General features: G+C 32.9%; 1 protein-coding gene across 5 annotated transcripts in view; it reads left to right on the top strand.

Annotated features, from left to right (window-relative positions):
* RhoGEF2 (Rho guanine nucleotide exchange factor 2) overlaps positions 1–23,483 on the top strand; it is a 501,746-nt gene that overhangs the window by 393,273 nt on the left and 84,990 nt on the right. For 4 of the 5 annotated variants that reach the window (XM_074130469.1, XM_074130467.1, XM_074130470.1 and 1 more), the window contains 3 exons: positions 19,099–19,176; positions 20,213–20,424; positions 22,800–23,026. In XM_074130469.1, the coding sequence (XP_073986570.1) occupies positions 19,099–19,176; positions 20,213–20,424; positions 22,800–23,026 (517 nt within the window). The remainder of the gene's footprint in view (positions 1–19,098; positions 19,177–20,212; positions 20,425–22,799; positions 23,027–23,483) is intronic. The other variant, XM_074130468.1, reaches the window with a different exon arrangement.

Below are 23,483 nucleotides of genomic sequence, written 5' to 3'. Positions count from 1 at the left end.
TAATTAGAAGAAATGACAGCCCCGCTGGTACTGAAATTAGATTGTTTAAACAGACTGTGCAAACATCATAATTAGAATCTGAGTCGAATGGCGACACACTTTCTATTTTTGCTGATATATTTGAATTTTCAATATTTCCTATTTTACTTTTATATCTTTAGTTAATTATTGAATCTATTAAAAAAGAAAGCTATTAATAATGATCTTAATTCTAAAACACATATCTTTGTGAGAAGCATACCAAATTTTTGTTTTGCTTCCTTATTGCAATTTTCTGGCATTTAAATGCACTGAAATGCGACACAAATTTTATAAAAGAAATCAAAATGTTCTATCACATATTATGATTCTGTTGAACTTTCCTATAGATAAAAAGAAGGTGTAATTCTTATTAAATATACACCTTTAATGTAGGATAAAATAGTCGATATTTTGTCTGCCTGCGCATCCAGCCATGTAACTATACATCAAAAGATCCTGCTTGTTTGCCTAAAAAGTCTTGCTTATATCATCGATTTTGTTCGATAATTTCACCTGGATATTGGGGAAGGCTTGGCCCTGGATTTTTGTGTTTGGCGTTAAAGATATTCAAGTTGGTCATATCTCATTATATTAATTGATTTTCTAGAATGGATAGGTTTAAGTTACTCAATGGAAATTAGATTGTAGAGTAGTTAATGATGTCATTTATAAAAATTTCTCTAATAAAATCAGAATAACTAATTCATAAATAGTGCCCTGAAAGCTATTAGAAATGCTACAATATTTCCAGGTTAGCACGAAGGTGCAAAGATTTTGCTACTAACTAACTTCAATTGTCTATGAGTAAATTATAAATTCTAGTTTTGTTTTATTCCAGCTAAGTGTTGCAATATGCTACAGGTTGTTCTCTCTATCCTTCGCATAATACGTAGAAAAAAGTTTTATCGTGTTGTTATTTTCTTGGAAATGTTTGTGCAATATAAATTCAATTCTTAACTGGTTTTTTTAGTTTTAGGTTGCTTGAATTGGAATTATGCCTAATTATTCTGCTTTGATTTCGCTTTAGAATATTTTCTATGAATTGACTAAATTCATTTTAATTCATTAAAAAGTATAAAATAAAATAGTTTTCTTTAAAAGTTATAAAACAAGATTGGATTCTGAACTTTCAAAATTATGATTCTGTTTTTGAAAAAGATAAGAATTGGCTTTTAATGCATTTAATGGAGTAAGCCAAAAGATACATTGAAAAGGAGTTTATGTCTGCTTAAAGCTGATCGAAATTGTGATATACTAAGAATCTTTTCAGTATTTTCGATCATATGGCAATCAGTGGTCTGTTGATCGGTAAGAAATGTTTCTTAAGCTCGATTATATCGTGTACGTATGCAAATGTTCAGAATTCTCTCAAGAATTGGGTTCTAGCTGGATCATTCAAGGAAACCAGAATCAAGGAGGTACCATTGCTTTTTTTAAAAAAAAGCAATTTGATGGGTTTTCTGGGCAAAAGTGGACGTTCTTTCCCTTATATGTTAAAGTAGGCTAACAGAGTTTTTAACGGTATCTTCTCGCAATTCAATGTAGAGAGATTTCGTGCAATGACGGATAAAATCAACTCGTACATTACCAAACACTGCAAACCTGATCACATTTTCAACAATCAAAAAGTTAAATTCTGGTCGGTTATTTTCTTTTTCCTTTATTTAAAAATTATAATAAATGGTGCCTTGTTAAATAAAATAATCATATTTCTTAAATAATTGGATAAAATTTAGAATTACCTAAATCCTTGATTAATTTCTCAGCGTAGTTCTATTTTTATTAGCGACAATAATTGATTGGAGATCGTGGGTCCATGTTATTACTTCCTGCAAGGCTCGAGTTTGTTTGCCTGGCCATTAGTCGGAACGGCTATTTTAACTTCTCCGCAGTTGTGCGTTGTGTATAACCCGGGCCCACCACCATACTACTCGATCATTATAACACCACAAGGTTGTCTGTGTTGTGTGTTGTGCTCGCACGTGGGATCCTATCGCTGTTTACTTTGTTTTCGTCTTTTTCTTTTTTATTAAAAGTAGATTAAATATTTCCAATTTTTGCAATAATCTTTTTTAATAATTTGACGTCAACGAATACGAGGACCATTTACTTATTTGTTATGGTGTAGTAAAGGTAAAAGCTATTTCATGTGTAATAAAAATACTGTCGCTCAACTTCAAAATGAAGATTCTGCTTTAGGGTTATTGGAGATAGCAATAATTTTCTCTCCCATCTGACTTACTTTCAACGTTTACTGGGTAAGGTTAGTGTTATGGTCAAGAGGTTGGTTCTTCATCCTTTCTATCATTTTTTTTGTTTTACAGGGACTCTGGCCCAAAGACCTTCGACCTCTTCTTCGAGTACTAGTAGCTAGGTCACTTGGATTACTTCGATTAAAGCTTATCATCCAACTTTTAGCGTCCATTGCTTAATATCGTGTAGAGCGTAATTGCTGTTATCTCCCTAGATTGATAATTAATCGACTGAAATGTTTGTAATTGTGATTTAAGAAAATTATAATCGCAAAAACCATTTGTTTTCTTATTTAAGTGAACATCTGCAACATGTTCTGTGTATAGTCCTTTCTCCGATTTCAAGAGGTCCCGTTATATGGTAAATTCTGGTTAGATAGAATTTACAACATGGCCTGCTTATTGTCAAACAAGAATCCGTGGTGTAAAAATGCTTAAGAACGCCCTGATCTAAAATGCTTGTGACTTGAAAAGTTCTTGTATAGCGCGTATTTGAACTTTTTAAGATCTGGAGAACGGTGCAGGATTTTCTGTCATTTCTTTAAAGATGATATATTTTCTCCTTAGTATTCCCCATAGGGGGGGTCGATTTAGATATTGTTCTATTTTTTTTGTATGAACCTTTAGAAAGTGTAATTAGTTGTTAGTTTGATTATCTGATAGTTGATTAAAGTATTGTTCTTGTTTATTAAGGTATTAATAAAGAATAAAAAAGCCTTTATAACTGGATAGTAGTGTCGTACTAAATCAGGTGTCCATGATGTGTATATCAGGTGGTTATCAAGATGACCTTCAACTTCATACGGTGGCCATGGGCGGCCAGCGCTGGTGGTGGTCCCCAATGTTTATTTGCGAGATGGCATTGATTTTTTTTCCCTTCTCTATTCTCTTCCTATGGTCTTGTGTTCCGCCAGTGTCAAACAAGGGCACGACGATACATCTTCGATTCTCTTCTAGATATAACCACTCATCCACCTTTTTTATAATCTTGGAGTTATTGGCTTTGCTAGTCTTATACCTACATTTCAATAATGTTCTTTTTCCCGATACAATTACTTCTCCCCTTATCAGACTGCAGGTTTATAAAGAGTTTATTTGGAAGTTTGTTTTCTTACCTCTTGTAAAGAGGGTTTCGATAGACAGCTATGTATCAATTGAAGTTGGAGGAGTACAAAACCTGTCACTTAGGTTTGAAACTTTAAAAGAAATAAGCGAACGTGAGTTTACGCTTCTTTCAACAAAATCCTTCTTTTTAGTAATAGATTATTTTAGTAATATGTTCTTGTATACTTGTTGCATGTTAAAGAGTAAAACAATCAGGTATGGACACACCCAGATATCTCTCTTAATCGCAGATTACTTGATTAAAGAATTCGTAAAAAGAAGTAAAGTAGGCTTATTAAAGAACAGAGTCACTATAATAAAATGAGCCGTTCAAGAAAGCGAATCACTTCAGTTGGCACAGAATCTCGCTGAAATCAATGCGAAGAGAAAAATAAATCTTAAGTGATTGACCTATTAACGGATGTTAGTATCCTAGTTTTGAATGAAAGGTGACTGTCCACGTTCGTTTCTCATAAATACTGAATATAGAAGTTCTAGACCTACTTTAAAGTAATTACTTGCAATTGTTGTGGAAATTTCAAACAAAAAGAATAAGTGAATAAAAAATCGTAAACATTTAAGAGCACACAGGTTTAAAGATTTCATTCAAATTAGAATATTTGGTTAAGTATTTAATCCAACTTAACCATGTAAGCAATGGAACCCCAATGAATTCATAGAACGACACTTTGAGAGGAAACTGAAATTACCTGTAAGAGTATCTGTCACCGCCCACGCAATTTAGAAGTTGGACGTAAGGCCCATCTGAAAAAAAAAAATTGATATTAATTAGTTTTCTTTCTGACGTCACTCTATTCCCAGGAAGAACTGGTCTAAACTAAGTTTCCGTAGAAAAATATCAAAAAGTTTTAGGATTAGAAATGATTCAGAGTGTCCCAAACTTTCTGTATTAATTACAGCACAAATAACTCGTACCAAATATATAACTTACATTGAGCTTAAACAAAAAACATCTGGGTTGTCACTTGTTTGTCATCACTTCCATTCGAAACATATACTCTTAATGTAGCCACATCTTCCTGTAATTTCATAGCCATTAATAAGGGCACACATAAGAAAACCAGAGTTAAATCGTGAAAATAGAAAAAGGGGAAAAATTAAGCGGCACACATTAAGTGTTTAAAATTTATAGGATCGGACTGGAATACCCTACGTTTCCGAAATGAGACAAAAATTAAAGAATACGTTCGTGCAAAAAATTTAACCGTTAACTTTATCAGAAAGAGGAAGGTAAAAATAGCCACTTTTAAAGCTAGCTAAAGAGTTGGTCTACGATTTTGTTGTCGGATGATCTACTGGCAAAATTGAGAAATCAGTGAATGAGCTCACTATGAGTTGCAATAAGGATTAACCTTGGTTTAGTTATTCTCCGTTTGAGATGAATAGACTAGCCTATTCACTGATTCACCCATTTGTTGTTGGAACATTTCATTCTCGAAATATAGTATGATGATAGAATCGATTAAACAAATACTACTAAGTTTGGCCCTTTGTCTTGAGGTAAATTGGTTATAAAAGCATGCTGAAGGTACCGATTAATTTTGCCATTGCTTTCAATGTAACATTTACGAATAGTTTAATTCCGATTAAAATATTTTTAACAAATTGTACTTTTGGAATTTGAAGTAAATGAATCTTAAACAAACTTCTGAACTAAAAATTAGTAAATATTTAATTGTCCTACATTAAAGTGATTAATAGTTGGGTGAAAGATATTTATTTAAAGTAAAATAATTGAGAGAGACAGAGCATGCGCTGTAGGACCAGCTGATGCTGTGTCGAGTGGCCGACCTTCACCTTATTCCTTGGCTCGATTATAACCGGCCTGCCAGCTCACGCAACCTCTTATCATCTTTATTATTGTTATTGTTTGAACTATTTTGATGTAATTAAATAAGATGCAAAGCGGCAACTTCTGAACCCAAAACTTTTAACTGATCTGGACACGCCAAACTATATGAGCCGAATCGCGCAGGGCCGAGCTTTGAACTACAAATTATTGTTTTGATTTTTTTTTTCTCGATGCATTGTGGCCTCCGGGAAGTGTTCTCTCATTGCTGACAATACTGTCCACTGCGAAACATTGAACTTAAAGCTCACTTCAATGAGGATTAAATACGCTTCTTAAAGAAGCCTCTAAGAAGAAGAATTATCGCGGCTTAGGGCTAGATTAAATACTAGATAGGGAATCTAGTACGACAGCCATTAGCTATTCCGTTTTTCCATTATTGTTGTAATTTCCACAGCCGATAAGAAAGGCAAGCATGTGCCCCTTTATCTCCTCTGCAACTTCTACCTGATGGTGCTGCTTTGAATGAAGGACTTCCTAAAGATAACCAGCATCATATGGTCCTAATGGACATCTTTGCTGCTAGACTATTCACAGGCCTAGACCAGTAACAGAAAACTGCAGCACCACTCAAGGTTTTCTCCTTCAGAAAGATGATCTCTTCTCAATAGCATTGGTTTCCGGCTCAGATTACAAGAGTTTAGAACTATCATCCCATTGATTAGATATAATAATACATTTCATGCCTTACTATGTTCGGCTGATTTTTAACGTTTGGTAAGTTTGAAGACCAAACGGTCCCAATAAAGGAATGCTGTTTATCCTCGAAAACCAGTTAAGGTCGGTACCTCAATCACTATACTGATCGACTGGCAACTAATTGAAAGTGTAGAAACATTATATTCACCTTTTAATGAACCATTTTTTGCGCAATATTCTCAAATTTCCAAGTCCATGTACAGAGAATTACCTTTCCTGATGGTTCCTTGGAGTACTTGCAAACTTTACTTCCCTTTCTGTAAGGCACCAAAGGAAATTATAATATATCAATTATTATTAGTTTGTTCTATCGGATAATTTTAAGTTAGAAGTGATTAATGCTATATTTTTTAATCAATGAATGCTCCAAAGAGACAGCTTTGCCGTTTCTCTTCTTTGTTGATAGAGACGTTGAACTGATACTACTGGTAAAATAGGTTGCGAAGATTTCTTCACGAACGGTACAATTTACTAAGAGTCTAATTGGTTTCTATAGTATTCCTATGCTTAAGGCTTAAGCAATGCTGGTCCTTCAAGGTCTGATACTACAATAATGAGCGAACTCAATCTGTATATCACATTAAATTAAGTGCGGCGTTGAACTTTATAATAGATTCCTTTTTTTAACATTATTTAAACTTCAACCGCTGTTTTACAAATTGGTTCTGATTAGATATTAAAGCATATTAGTCAGTATTTAGTATAGATAAGCTTTTATATTGACATTATAAAAGTATGAGTATAATCTGGATTGAAGTGGCCGTATTTAAGGAAGAATACCAGCAAGAATTAATGCCATTGGGAAAAGTTTTGTAATACAGTGATTCATTTTAAATTTTAATGAATTTTGCTGTTAGTTTTCCGCGTAAAAAATAGAAAATGATCAGTAAATCAATTAAATTTGTCAGTTTTCTTTCAAGCTTGAGAAACCAAGATGCGTTCCAATGAAAGTCGATCGCACTATTTCCTCTTAGAATGCGAGAGAGTCCTGAAGAATGGCACGTGTACGATGATGGTAGCCGTGTAGGAGGTGGAGGAGCTGCCCTCTTAGCCCACCTGCATGTCTGCCCAGTGTGCTGCTGCACACGGAGGCGCGCTGCACATGGCAAGCGGTGCACAGGGCGAGCGGTCGCTGCCCTTGCAACATTGATCCTCCCCACTCTCCTCCAGCCCTTTGCAACTCCTCCCTTTGGTCACCCTATCACCACTGTACGAGTATATTCTTCACTTCTCTTTGTTTTTATCTACCTTTTAAACATTATACTTCTCTTCCTTCAGCCAAAGAAAATATGTATTGATTTGTTTACTTATGTTATTATTAATTTTCATTCTTCATTAAACTTTATTTTCTCTGCGGTTTCGCTACAGCTAATTTGGTTACTCGTGGTTTGAATCGCCGCACGAGAAGGCACGAACAGTTCTCCCATTCAGTTTCAAGTTTCTTTTTTTGCTACCACCAGTCAATTTTGCCAGTTACTACATCAGTTACTGGGTAAAGTATATACCCAGTTGCACATATCATTATTTAAGGCTCCTGGAGACCGTACCGACCGCTTCAAGCAGCGATTACTAGTCAACTAAAGGTTTTACCATAAAAAGTAGTAACATTAACTTAGACGGACTGCTCGGGCAGTCATCAGCTGGTCAACGCATCTTGCTTCTTCTCGAAATGTCAGCGAAGTTGGACATTAGAAATCTTTTTCCCGATTATTCAAAAGAAGGACCTGATTTCCTTCATTGCGTTGGAATTCCATGTAGAACTGGTTACAAGTGTCCATATTGTTCTCTTAGTACAAAAAACAAACGGCTATAATAGTTTGGTGTAACTGCGCGAGCGATTTCTGTATTTCTATGCTGACCTACTGCGCGAACTGAAGTCTTAGAAGGCAAAAATAAAAGAGCACTTACTATGTACAGAAAATTGAAAAATATAAAACAATACCATTGTACCTTAACAGTTGTTTAAGCCCAATTTCTTTAGAAAAATTCGATCTATATTAGAAGATTATTCTTGTTTTACCATAACATTTAAAGGATACGCGTTTGTTTTAAGTGAATTTTACTAGAATTCGATTTTTACGTAATTTATATACTACTTTATAAATTTATTTAGCTAGCTGCAGGTTTTTTAGAACCTTTTTCCCTATATAATTGATAAAATTGTCCTTGTCCCATGCTAAGGGTTCCTGAACTGTAATGAAGGTAACTGTAATGATGAATGATGATAAATTAGTATTTTTTTAAAATTTTATTTAATTACATTTGTAATTATTAATAAACTTTATCTTATCTTATAAATTTATATAGCTTATTTCGATTACTTATTAATGTTATCTTCCAAATTTGTAAACTCTCTTACAAATTCTGTTTTTACTTTTCGTATCATAAAAAAGAAATAAAATAAAAAAAAACTACGTTAAGAGAAGAATAGAAGAAAGTTATATCAAGAAATGACTATTTCCGGTCACGTATCCCATAGTCAGCACAACTGATCTTCCCAAGCAAGTAAAATGGGTACCCCAGCCCATTCTGCAATTCATTGACCCCAAACATTGTTGTCACTTTGATGGGCCTATCTTTCTCTCTTCACGTCACTTGTTTGCACGCTTACTTCATGTTATACATATAAAAGAGATTGGTAACATTTTATTTCTCTTCATTCAATTTTGTTACAGCTTCAAAAGCATACAAAAGGGTACTTGGCGTGTCCATTCGAATGTCTAGCAAAGCGAAATATACTGTTCGTCTCCTCCACTCAGTAACTTTTGTATTATTTTCCTTTGAATATAGTTTATCGTTACTATACTTGTCATGTGAAGTAAATATCTTAGGACTGTGATTCTTTTTATGCCTTAGTCGTTTTATTTTATAAGGAAATATGTTGGGAACGTGTTAAAGTTTTGAAATTGAGCTATACTGGAAATAGATAATGAAATCCCTTCATTGCGGTAAATGTGTTTGGCAGATAATCTTCATAAATAAGATGAAACTATTGTAACAGCACCCACCAACTTTGTACCTAGTATAATTTAGAGACACCAAAATTTTTATAGTAATAATTCCAAGATCGAAAACAAATTATACATTGGAACGATTTAAGTAAGTATTTTAACAATTATTTTATTTATTTACAAAATATGTTCGGCGACCTAAGAAGTAGTTGTTTTTACAAATTACTAGTACTAATTTTTGTTTGAAAAAATTAGCGACTTTAATTTCGAAAGTTCTTATACAGCGTATTGTTTTAAATGTTGACCTAAAGTTTATTAAGGACTTCAACTGATTGGAATTGCTTGAAATATACTAATGTGGTTCTCTTCTTTTAAGGAAGAATAATTTTTGACTACATATTCGAATTAACTGTACGCCCTAGATCTACATTTTATGTTAGTAATTATGTTCAGTTCTTTGTGAAAATCTAAATCCATAGTTCCACTTTGGTGTAGCTGAGATCAAATTCAGATGATCTAAAACTATTTACTTTCATCTCAATAGTACTTATGTTCCTCAATAGATTTCTATCGAACGGGACCTCAAAAAATAGTAAATTTTGATCCTATTTAATTATGAGACTTTGATTTAAAAATCAGTTTAGGTTGTACACGGCATGCAAACTTCCGATTAGAGAAAAATGAAGAACGCAAATTTGCTATTAACCATTAAATAAATGTTGAAATATAGAGAAACTTTTTAAAGAAATTATTAATATTTGAATAAATTAAATTATATATTGACCTATTTACGTGAGAAAAATGATTAAGAAGAAAATAAGAAATATAAATAGCCAAACCTTGAGTCTTCGATTTTAAAAAAAATTGCATTAAAATGATTTTTTTTTTTAAATCTTTCTACGTCAGCTTTACCTCTTTGAGAACGTGAACTGGTCTCGAGTTTTAACCCTTTTTGTGTGCGTTACGTTAAAAAAGAATACTGTGTTGTTAGCGTTCTCAAAATTCTGCAAACTTGACTTCTTTAACAACTAAGAATACTGGCAATGTATTCAAATTAATAAATAATAAGACTCAGAAAACAAAATTTTAAGTTATAATTTGTTAATAATGTTAAATAACTGACGGCTCGTGGATGGATGAAGCTCGGTTTTTTTAAGAGAAAGTCTCTTGTTTTCTTTTGAGGTAGTTATTTGTTTCCATCTGCAAAAACTAAAAGGAAAACTAAGTTCTTTGAGATATGTTTACGGAATGTTTTTTTTTTTTAATTTTATGCCTAATATTTTTATGAATCCAGTAGATTTAGTACTTCAATACTGAATAAGTTTTATTGGTTAGCTTATAACTTTTGTAAACATTTAAGAAAAGTATGAGGATGTCGCAATGAAAGATTGTAATGCTGTCACCTAAATAGTTTGACTGTTTGGCTAGGGTGACAGCTACGTACAGATAGAACTGTCATAGATCTTCGCCGCAAGTCCGGTTTTCTACTCCTCATTGACTCTCTAATCTTCAATCATCTTCCTATTGTCTATTTCTCACTCACTTTAACGTTTTCTAACGACATTCTCTCGTCAGTCTCGTTATCATCAACCTATTTACCACTTTTTTTGTTTATTCTTTCATCTAAGGTTCACTTGCATTGTTCTTTAATGAATTTTTACGCTGCATCGTGTTCAGTCATTACTTTTTATTATTATTAGTATGTATAGTATTTTTAAACTATTCCTTGATTTTTTTAATATTTAATTTAATTTGTTTTAGCGCAAATGGAGGTCGAATTTTATAAAAATAAAAAGTAAACAAAATAGTAATAATTTGAAGTGTAAAACTTGTGGAAAGAAGTCAAAAGAACATGCAGGTTTATTAACTTCGGGTAGCATCTGTACTAATTGTCAACTACCAGGATCACTTTCCTTGGTTCTGGTATAATTCCCTGTCTATCTTAATTCTATTTTATCTTTCTAGGAACTTTCTAGGGCAATTTCTCCTCTGCTTGCTGAGCCATCATTATCTATTTACTTTCATGACCAAATTAATCTAAGACTAAAGATGCAGCTCATTAATTGTTCAACATATTGATACAATAATTAACATTTGCATTAAAATGATTAATTTTAATTTTGCAATATTCGTTTAGTTTAAATAAATAAAAAAAAGAAATAATTTTTAGAGTTAACTCACTTTTAGTTTATTTAATATAGATGTACTACCTAAATATATTTTCGGAATTGAAAAACCAAACATGCAGAATGGTTCTTTTTGATCCACAAATTTTAATTATTTTTTTGTTCTGTACTTTTAAATTAATTTGACGAATTAACCCGTATTCTGCAATCTAAAAAGGGATTATTTTTTCATCATTACTTTAAACTTTAACTGCTGTATAAACAAATTGGTTCTAACGTAGATCATTAAAACTTGAATATCTAATCAGCATTTTAAAGAACTTTTTCTCATCTGACGTGGTTATGGTTGAGTAGTTGGCGCACAGCTGCTCCTCAATTCCTCTGATCCGGCGAGTTAAGGTTTTCTGTAGGTGTGTGCCGAAGACGTAATACTGCCTGTCTTATTATTATCTTCCGCAATTTACTTCGTTACGTCATTACTTCCAATATCTGGCATACAGTTCCCCCCGTCACTGACGTCAGCCGTAAATAAATTATTAGTGGAAAAGAATAAATAAAAGTTTCCATTTTCTTTCATTAGCATCCCCGTTCATGCTGTAAATTATACCCAGCTTTTCCCCAAGTTCCTTGTATTTTCTTGGTCCGCCCACACATACCACCCACGCTGTATTTCAATGATATATCACCAGGACCGCATTTGTCTGGTTAGCGCTTCAATGTGTATAGACCGCATTCTCTTATTTGTTCCCTTCATTTTGTTTTTCCATTTTCACTGAGCATCTTCTTTGTATCCGTTTTTTTGTTTTACATTTTTCTTTAAAATTTCTATAATGGCTACTTTTGCAGCATTCATTTCGCCGATTTTAATTTAGCAAGTTACTTAAAATTGTTCATTGTGGTTTCTAAAAGCTAGGAAATGAATTCTGGTGTTCAGACTTCTGTCCAACCCATTGATATACTCGTAGATCTCCATTTGACATTAAAAAGACCTTGTGGGCTAACAAACAATAGTTCAAGATATGTTGCTTCAGTTTTTGTGTTTCTTTTGATCTTTTTCCGTATTTATACCCTTTTGTCTGCTCAAAGGCATTTTAGTTTGACGATTGTCGTTTATTGTTGATCTTTGATATTTTTGGTTTTTCTTTTCCTCAATGCTGTTTATTTTTAAGATTGGCTAGTTGGTTTACAATAATTTAAATTGAAAATGTCTTATATTTTAATTTAGCCATCTCAATCAGTAACTTATGTGAGGAATACCTGCATCGTTTACATTTTGTCATAAATGAAATCTTTAATGTTATAATTTGTTATAATTTAATCAAAATTCGAATTTTAAACTTAAGTTTAAAGTTTGCGTAGTTTTCAGGATTTATTGACAATTTTGTTGAATTAGATACTGTTTCTTGGAAACCGTTCGTCACAGGCTCATCTTATCATGTTAACTTTAAAAAAGTAAGTTTTGTCGAGTAGATTATGTAGTATTTATTTATTTGATTTATAGGACTCACGTCCTGTCTCAAATACAGTTGGGTACAGCATAAATTAATACAAATATATACAAACATAAGCACCAAAAAAACTGAAAGAAACACTTTGAATTATGTCATTGAAATAAGCCCAAAGGAATAGCTCCTTTGTGGTATTTCATCGTATTTTTTAAGTCCTTGGAAATAAGTAAAAAAGATAAATAAAACCAAAATAATTAAAAAAGAAATAAAGTAAAAAACATAAATTATTTTTTTAACTTATTAACTCCTCTCTTAAAGTGAAACATTCACAGAATACAGTTTTCATTACAGCTCTACTGCCACTGAGTTAACACAAAAGGTAAACTGAAAGAAGCTCTGTCCTTATACTTTTCTCGGATACTAAAATATGCAGGACAAACCATGAATATATGGTACAAATCCTCTTTTAGAACATTACCACATAAAAGGCAATTACTGTTTAAATCTATTCTGTAAGTGCTATTTTTTAATTTTAATGATAATGTATATTTATTAATTGTCCTAAGTTGAGCAAATAAACGTGTGTATGATAAACGGGTAATTGAGTAAGGAGATATTGTTGCGGGATCGAGCTTTATGAAATCTTTGCATGTATTATTGCCTATATTTTCAACATTTGGCACCCCACATCTACAAGGAAAAAGAAGCGTACCCATACTTTACCTAATAAAACGAACTTTATGTTTGACATTTTGTTGACCTTGAACTTCGCCTACTACTTTGCTACCGTATTTGACCTTTTCACAAGAACAACCACCTGGTTTCCGGGGGGGGGGAAGGAATTTCCTGTCTAAACTACACCTCCATTGTTGCAGGAAGAATGGTGAAACAGTGGCATAGTAGTGCGACAATTCATTTCTTGAGGGCGAAGAGGGTAAAGTGATCTGGTTTTGTGACGTCGACGCTTTTGGGTTTGTGTTGTTTTAGCCACCTTTCCTCGTCCATTATGTCATAGATGTTTGGTAGGACATTTGTAACATTTTACCTTCCTCTATATCGTTTGAATTTCGATAATTACGTTGACTTTGGTTTATTGAAATTATTTGGGGAAAAATAGTTTAGTAAATTGGTGTTGTAGCCCATTCTGTAATTCTGTTTTGAAGCTCAGTGCACCCAATTCATGTACAGCACTTTCCTGAAAGTGTTTTAAAACCACAAAATGTATAGTTAGGTCTCTTCTCTTTTAAAAATTGAGATAACCTGCCATATAAATGAGAGATTCAAAATTGATTGCATCTTTACCGAGTTAAAATTAAAAGTATTATCAGCATTAGAATGATAATATTTATTACAGTACCGAGGCACCATTTCTTTAATATTGTTGATGTTAAGGTGTAGTAGACACGCTAAATTTCATGCCGAAAGTGTTTTATCTTGAGCTAATGGTCATCTTTGGAAAAACACTGTTTACGTCATGAACTTTTCTTTTAATGTTATTTTTCATCTACTTAAAACGTTTATCGAAAGCACTTCTAACATTTTACTGCTAGTAAATCTTTATTGGGGCAAGTTTCAAATCCTTGATCTTGTAAAGTAGGTTATAATGGATACGATTGTAGATTTAATTGCGGCAGATTAATGGGAAAAGTGTGATATAAACACATAATTTATTAAATAATGAAAATCCATTGAAAGGACATCATATAAATTGATAAATGCTGCATACTACATTGCTGCATTAAATGACCTATAAAATTTTGCACTTTTTTGATCATTTTTCTCCAAAATAGAAGTCCTTGTCAAGATTAGGACGCACTAGTTTACGCTGTATAACAAAAATTTTAATTTTCAATGAATAACTCTAATGCCTTATCATTTACTTTTTTTTAAAAAAAAAAATAATGGTGATCGAATAAGGAATACTACTACGTATTGTCAGCTCTCTTCGCCAAATCGACTGGATTTGATGACTAAAGAGAAAGAGATAGACCAGGTTTGCCCCAGTATTTCGTACTACTTTCCTAACGGAAGCTCCAATAGACTTTGCAGAGTGTAAAGAAGGAATCATCCTACTCGAGTGTTTTAAAAGAAATGGTGACCCCAATGGCCAAGCTGACGATTTCCTGGAGAAAAAACTATTTCCTAATATCAACCTCGATATTATTATTTCTGAAGGAAGTGCTAAGAAACCATTAGCTAAGATGAATCTAATATATTGAACGAAGAGAGTGGTGCAGTACATGGTAAGAAGCAGGGATACAAGCTGAGCGACAAAGAATAAGTCCGAGAAGCACACGGAAAGGTAGCATTAAAGAAGAGATATCGTAAAGACGGGTAGTAAATACTAGAGTACTAGATGTTCTAAATGAGGAAAAAGGAATCAACTAGAAGAATTGTGGCGAGGAACAAAGCCTGCTTTGCCTATGTAATATTATTTAAAACTAAGTTAATTTCAAGAAAAACAAAATAACTACTCTATCAAAGTGCCTATACATCGAAATCGTGGAATGTTAAGACTAAAATCGTTAAATGCTCTTCGTGACTTTGAAAGAAAAATAATTAAGAAAGTTATATGAGTCTATACAAGAAAGAGGCGAATGGAGAGATACTAACTAATAAGGAAATTAATAAGTTGAATGAAAACCAAAATATAGTTAACTTTATTTAGGCTTATTGAATGGCTAGGGCACCTAGAAAGAATGAGCCAGAATAGAATTTTATGTAACTACTTGACTGGTACAAGAAGAAGTCGTCAACCTGGAAGAAGATGTTTTTTTTAGGAGAATGAGAATGATCTGTGGTGCCTAAAGGCTCGAGGTAGGATATTAAAAGCGAGCGATACGAATTTATGGAGGCGGATTGTGAGAGTAGCCAAGGCCCACTACGGGCCGTTGGCTGCTTAAATAGTATTGCATTGTTTGTGGGATGTCAAAGTGAAGCACAAAGTATTCGGTGAACCAAAAAGTACAGAAATAAGTAAAAATGACTTTAAAAAACCCATTTCAACATTTAAATTTGAGCAAAATAAGTTGTACATTATGTCAGTTACGATCTGCTAGTTTTTGTTTTTGCTTTTTGTGGAACAAGGTTCATTATTTTAAAAAGCCATTGACTATTAAATATTTCAAGTATAAATATTTATAAAAAATCATTCCTTCTAGATTATTATCTGTTGCAGCTATGGTTTTTTTACGGGTGATATATGGGTAAAGGAAATTACGTCAGATTTGAAATTACCTGCAGCGAGAGATGAAACGTTACTTTTAAATTCCATACCAACAAATCTAATAAAGATTTATAATATAAATGCAAAGAGCATATGTGCAAGGCACTACAATAAAACTGTTAGAGATAAATTCCATCATTTTACGTCATATTTAAAGATAATCATTATTTATGGTTTCGTAATGGAGTTGATTACCTTACAGTTTATCATTTCAAGTAAAAGAGAACTAGATCGTAATAGCGGAAACTCTGCTGGCGTCTAATATAGTATGTTTGTTTTTAGTTGAGAGGAGATGTTTTGCATTCCTGGACAAGTTTTTGGATTTTGTCCAACTGAGATATTAACTTTCTTACTACCAAACTTTTCAGATAATTTTTCCTCGTCTTTTTATTGGCATTCGTGTTATTTATTTCTCAAGTTGTTAATGAAGATAAAACTGTATTTATAATTCAAAAAATGTGTAAGTGTTAAGTATTTTAATACTTGTTTATATCATAATTGTGTTCATAATGTTCACTTATCTTGACAGATAGATATTTTCTTAACAACTTGAAATATTTTAAAATTAATAATGCAGCTCCTCATCCAATTTAGCATTTATTTATTTATTTATTTAATAAGTATTTGTGTAGGGAACGCTTTTTTGATACCCCCAATGTTTGCCCCAGGACAGTTTGGATTTGTTTTATTATTAATGGGTTCTGCTATCCATTTGGTAAACCCTAAATGAAACCCCATAGCCAGTGTGTGCTCACCGTCGTATGTATATTGATGGGGGATACAGTGGCTGAATTCACCCTTCTGTTTTGTTCCGCACCTCTTGTTCCCCTGATACTATCCATTTTTGTTTGTTTCTATGGTTGAAAAAACCTATTTTGCTTTAATACCGAGCGACTGTGGTCATTTCTTTTAACTTTCCACACTTTTGCCAGCCGCAATTTCACGCTTTTTCTACTCTTTGTTATTTTTTTGTTTTTTAAAATCTTTAGGGCAAAAAGTTCAAATTAACACCATAATATTTTTTTCCCCCAACTTCTCCCACAAAGTTTGCCCATAAAGAAAGATTAATGCTTGTAGGAGGAAATTATACAAAACTCTGACGAGCAACTTTAGAACTTGTGGCTCAACTTCAGATCGCGGTTAGAGGGCAAAAAATAAGTTTTACTCCTTCTCCACAGCCTCTCTTATACTTTTTCGCCCTTAAGTGCCGCCAATCTTTTATGCCTAAAGTTATTAGATACATGATACCCAGGTTTATCTATCATCTTCGGAACGTTTTGTACCCTGCCTTTGACTACGACATCCTTGAGTTTTTTTTTTTTTTTTTTTCATCGTTTTTAATCTCTTAGACCTGAGAGATCTGTATCTTGACAGAACTTTTTCCTGCAAAATCTCTTTAAAGAGTAATTTAAACAAATTACTCTGTTACCTTCTTGGTCAGTCAGTGAATAAACACAAGAATTAACCTTAAGGAAGGAAGGGAATCTTAGGTTAGATCCCATAATGAACTTCATTTTTGGGTTGTCTGCGATATTTCAAATTCACATACTTATTATATGGTATATACGTAATTCTCTACAAATATTTTTAATGTTTTCTCTTCTTGTTCACGCTCTCTCCCTCTCTCAAATTTTAAGTGAATGTGTAATTGAAAAATTGAAATTTTTAGCCGCAATTTCAGACATTTTTAAATAAACATTACAGTTCAGACAGCCCCAAACAATTCTTACTGCGGTCAATATCCTACAATTTTCTTAATTGATGATTTACTTTTTGATAATTTATATTTTTTGCGGTATAATGCGACTGTTTTTCTTTAATTTCAATAAATTTCTGATTCTCAATCATCTTCAGATACTACTGTTTCGCTAGGTTTATGTAGGAATTTCGATTTATGCTTATATTACGTTACACTGACCGTGTTTGATATGCACAAGCCAGTTGATTCGCAAAAGATGGATGAATACTTCTAACCCAAACGAGTAGGAAAATCTTAGAAACAGAATTAAAGTTAGAAGTTCTATTATTAATAATATTTTTTCTACAAAATGAGTTTAACGCTTTCATCAATTTTATGTTATTATTATAACATAATATGATTTATTAATCATATTGTCTAGATTTTCACTTTCTAATTAAATACCCTCTCTAATTTCACATAAAGAAATCTAAGAGATACAAGGCGCTTTCATCTTAAGAGTTTATTACAACTTAGTTCCTGTGTTAGTTCAAGTAATAGTAAAAAGTAGCAATAAAAATCAATTTTTTTGATATTATACGTGCGGCTGAAGGGCAGTACAACGGCAGGGCGTAAACGACGAGCTAGAGTATAGAGTTACAGTTTTTCATATTAAGACTATTTTCTGTTCATAATTAAATTATTTATGTTTATCATACCAAACTTCTTTGACAAAAGCATTAGCAGTAATTCTTGAAATGTGTTTTATTTACAAATCTGAACTCGCCAAGCTCATGCTACGCTATTTTTGGAATTATTGAGCAATTCAAAGTATAAACATTCAGGAAGAGATTAGCTATGTGATCTTTTTAGTCCACTAAGATTTCGAATAGAATGCAGATTCCTTTTCTTTTTTTTTTTTGGATTTCCTCATCCTAGAAACAAACTACTTACAGTTCTCTGCGATGATTGACTGTGCAGCGAGAGAACATTGTTCGGAGGCAGGCACTAAGAAGGCGTTAGGAGTCAATGAAATTGTTTACCATGTACGCGATAATACGAAATAGCGACTAATAACAACACTCGGTCTACTAATCGGTCAAAGAGTGTTGATGTCCTGTGTTCACTGAAAAAGAGGAGAAGCAAAGCAATGGCTTTTATATATTAACAGAAATAAAAGCAGTAAAAAAATTATTTTTTCTGCAACCATGTAGGAATGTTCTCATTACTCAATTAAAATCAGCTGTGTAATGCCCAACTTTACCTCACTTGTGGGGAAAAATTCCCATTAGTGTCACTTTCCGCACTAGAGAGTGAAAAAAAACTTTATTGTGCTTCCTTGATATAAGAAGTTTTGTTATTAAATATTTTCTGTAAAACTATAATAAGCTTATTTAACTAACTAAATAATTAAAAAACGAATATTAAAAAAATAAAATAAAAATTGAAAGGAATATAAAAATAAAAATAATACTTTAATAAATAATTAGATATTTTTAATTATAACAGTTAAAAAGGTTATAGTGTTACCTTATAGAAATTTAAAATGGATTCTAGTGATTCCTGTTTAGAAAACACTTTAAATTGAGTAATGAGAACATTCCTACATGGTTGCAGAAAAAAATATAATATTTAGGTCGAGTGTAAAGTATTTTCCACACTTGTTAAATAAATAACTATTTTTTAATGATTGTTAATCAAAAATTTTATTTTTTTGTTGCAGCGATGTGGAAGTGGATACGCAGGCGCTTTCCTATAAATCAAATTCCGGTAGTTCTTCAAATTCTAGTCTTTCAACCAGGTAAATATATATAATATGATACAAATTATATAGATTTAAAATAAATAAAATAGAAATTTTTGTGAAATTTACCGTTAAATAAATGGCACGCAGTTTTGAAGGTTGACAAAATAGTGAGCTCGCTTTCATCAGAGTCATTTAACTTCTATTAATAAATGTCGAATGAAAAGAGCCAACCACAACATCTATTTAGTTCACAGTGTCTAATTTCTTAAATTGTTTGTTTTGTAAAAAAAAAGAAGAGATATTTAACACGTTAACTGCCTAACAAGGCCCCTCACCTAATCATGTAATTTTTAACTATTCTAAATGTATTCAGATGAAATTAAGATTTAATATTTTCAAAATTACTCTGAAAATTTCTATTCAAACTTCACGCTTCTAAACGAACATCTTTATGCATTGATAAAATTATAATGTGTTGCACTGGTATTTTAAAGTCAAAGAAGGGTTTCTGAGAAAGCATTTAGGCCCATTTCTTTCTGTGGAAGACGAATGATGATACCCAGAATGTTTCATAACTCTATACAATTCTAATAAGAGCAAATATCAAATATATTTTTTCCAAATTGGGCGAACTATTTAATCATGAAGGTCCCATCATGTGTATTAACTCATATCTAACAAACTAATTACATTTAAGATGTCAGAGGTTAGAAGTTACATTTCTGCTAACAGAAATGAGTGGCCAACAAATATCATTTGGTTCTTTATAACAATTGTCTTATTGAGGTGGCTGTATTAAGAGAATAAAGATATACAAGAATAATTTTGCGGATTTGAGTAGAAAAAAAGGTTTGATGAACTATTTTATCTGTTACTTAAACATGAGATTCCTTCAAGAAAAACCATGAGCTCGAAGGGTCCCTAAAAGTATAACAGGTTAAAGACTCCTGATAAGAATATTGAGTACAAACTGCTACACATTTATTGAATAATCATTTTTTATCGTATTTAATAATAATCATTTTACTCTACAAAAAAGTTTTCGTAATTTCAGATAATGTATGCCTAATTTATAATTTTAAAATTATTGATTTTCCAGAAGTCTTGATAGTCCCAGTAATTCGTTAGAAGCGGTAAGTTCAGCGCATACTGGTCAACAGCAGCAGCAACAACAACAACAGCAACCATGGGACAGCGATATGGAAGTAGAACCAGAAATCACTGACTGGACAGCATCCGTTCCTGATGACGTATTCAAAAATCTTTCCTCACACGAAAAGAAGCGACAAGAAATAATCAATGGTAAAAAAAATCCTGTTATTTTCTTGAAAAGATTGTAATTTTTAAACCTGTTTCTATTATTTCTGGTCATCTGCTGTTGCTGAGCAATTTTGAGGGCTTCAATTTATTCCCTAAAAAATAATTCGTAATATTAGTTGTTCATTCGTACGGAAGGTTATCCTGCTTTGCACTAAATTGAAGAAAGTTCTAAAAAATCAAAAGCAGAACCTTTTAAATTAATTAATTAGAGTGTTCCATTTCCTTAAATTTAGTTTTAATTTTAAAGAAATACGAAACTCTCGATACATGCTTTATGGTCTTTAGGTGTTCCCTTATTGAAAAAATTAAACGTCTCTTGCCAATTTGTGAACTATTTAGACATAACTCCTTTATGCCGAACTAATGGCGTACAGAGCTTCTAATGTCCACAACAATGAGGAGTTTTATTAGAGAATTTGTTCTTGTAATTATAGAAAACCAGAAGCTGTCATAATCACTGGAAAAAATTAAACCTTTTTTACCACAAATCAGCGGCTAAAACAAGTCAGCTGTCTTGCAGCTTACAGCAATTATTCATTACATTTAATTCATTATGTTAATGCAAGCAGAAGTGAGAAAGTTGACTTAATAGATGTTTATACGAGGGTCATTCAATAAGTAACGAGACAAATTACTACTGCTCAAAAACAGCTAAATTGATCCGTATGAAACTTTCAGGACATAAAGTTGGCAACCTTGCGATGACATCTGATCAGCTGTTCAATTATATTTTGTAAACATAACCTCAAATTTACTCAGTTAACGATGGCGAGTCCGCTCGAAAATTGCACCGTGGAAGAACAACGTGCCGTGATCAGATTTTTAGTCGCGGAAGGTGAGAAAGGTAGTAAAATCCACAAAAGAATGTTAAAAGTGTACGGAGACAATTATTTGAATCGTTCGAACGTTTACAAATGGGTAGAACAGTTTCAAAGTGGCCGTACAAAAGTTTCTGACGAGCAACGCAGTGGACGACCGATCGAAGTTGGGACTTCCTCTCTCGAATCTCGGATTGACGCGTTAATTCGGGACAATAGGCGTATCACCGTTGAACTGATAAGTGAAAAATTACTTTTAAAATTACGTTTACACGCGAGTGTTGGAACTGTCCATAACATTATTCACAACAAGCTGCAGTACAAGAAAACCTGTGCGAGATGGGTGCCCAGACAACGAACGGACGCTCACAAAGAAACCCGGCTACAATTCAGTCAACAGTTGAAAAATCGATATTCGACTGAAGGAGAAGGTTTTTTCAAAAAAATTGTAACGTGTGATGAAACATGGATCCATCACTATGAGCCAGAGTCAAAACGACAGAGCCTTGAGTGGAAGCATACGACTTCTCCCATTCGGAAAAAATTCAGGACCCAGCCATCTGCCGGTAAAGTCATGCTTACAGTATTCTGGGATTTTCAGGGGCCAATTTATTGTGATTTTCTTGAAGGCCAAAGAACAATCAACAGCCAGTACTACAGTGACATGCTGGAAGACAAGATAAGACCTGCAATTCGAACGAAACGCCGTGGGCTCTTGACTGAAGGCGTGATTTTGCTTCATGACAACGCCCGTCCACATACGGCACAGCTGACGAAAAAAAAACTTCAGAAACTGGGATGGGAGATCCTTCCACATCCCCCCTACAGCCCCGACCTCGCCCCAACAGACTTCCATCTGTTTGGATCTCTTAGAGATGGTCTACGAGGGATACATTTTCGATCCAATGAAGTGGTAAAAAATCAGGTGCAAAAGTGGCTTCGAGATCAACCCAAAGAATTTTATGCCAAGGGCATTTACAAATTAGCAGAAAGATGGGACAAGTGTATAAGTGTTGCTGGGGACTATGTTGAAAAGTAACCAAAGTTTTGTACTGATTCAATAAACCGTTTTTGAGCAATAATAATTTGTCTCGTTACTTATTGAATGACCCTCGTATAATAAAAGATTGAAAGTTAGAAAAAGTAAAAATGTAACAAAATAGCATCTTAAAACTTTGTGATATATCGAGATAGTTAACATTAAAATTTAATGCTCTTTTTCTTCTAGTTAGTCTTTTATTATAATACAGGCTAAATGTAGGAATGTAGCTTTGGATTTGTACCAAATTTACAGAATGTCTGCCCTTAGATTTTCTCCAGCCTCTAATAAGCTAGTCTGGTAATAGTGTTGCTATAAAGAGAGAACACTGTCAGGTGGTCGGCAGAGCTCTGAAACTGCTCAGTGCATCAGTGATCTAAGATACTGACCGCCTAAGATAATCTCTCCTCTATTATTCACATTGCTTTTCATTTGATTGAATATATTAATGTAATGTTCAAAGTAAATAAATAACTGTATTTTTTTTTTCTCTCTTTCAGAACTGTTTTATACGGAGAGGTCACATGTTCGAGGTTTAAAAGTTTTGGAACAAGTTTTCTATAGGCCAATGCGGGACCAACAGATTCTTGTACAGGACCAGATGCAGCTCCTTTTTTCTAACCTGGAGGAGATGCTCACATTCCATTCGCAATTTAATAATAGTATGAAGAGTAAAAGAAAAGAAAATCCAGTTGTAGGTGATGTTGGTCAACTTCTTTTAGATATGGTGAGTGCCAAAAATAGGTTAATTTTTTAACATTTACTGATATTAACGATGTTTATTCCATTTAAATGTCAATAATTTCACAAAGTTTACTTTGTCTACAAAGTTTTTATTATTCAGTTGTATAGAAAGAATGAGCGTGTGGACTAAAATTGATGATTTTATGTTTTGCCTATAACGGATAAAATAAGTTCAGAGAGAAAACAAATGCGCTGCTACAAAAGTTGTCACGAAATGTTGTGTGAGGTTTATTACTGTTCCAAGACACAATTACCTCTCACGAATGCTGTTTGAATCAAAGCCAATTCAGTTGGGGACAACTTTACGTCTAAGTAGAACTTGTCTTTGCTATAAATATTTCTCTTCATTTCCAATTTGATTAGAGGTTAAACTTCAATAAGCTCAATAGGCGGATTGATAAACGTAAAATTATTCTTAAAAACCACTTTGTTATTTTGAA

This window comes from Rhodnius prolixus, unplaced genomic scaffold, assembly GCF_049639745.1.
Source record: "Rhodnius prolixus isolate KJV_2025 unplaced genomic scaffold, Rpr scaffold_4, whole genome shotgun sequence".
Classification (NCBI taxonomy): domain Eukaryota; kingdom Metazoa; phylum Arthropoda; class Insecta; order Hemiptera; family Reduviidae; genus Rhodnius; species Rhodnius prolixus.
The sequence above is the reverse complement of the archived record's forward strand: the minus strand, read 5'-3'. Positions and strand labels throughout refer to the sequence as shown.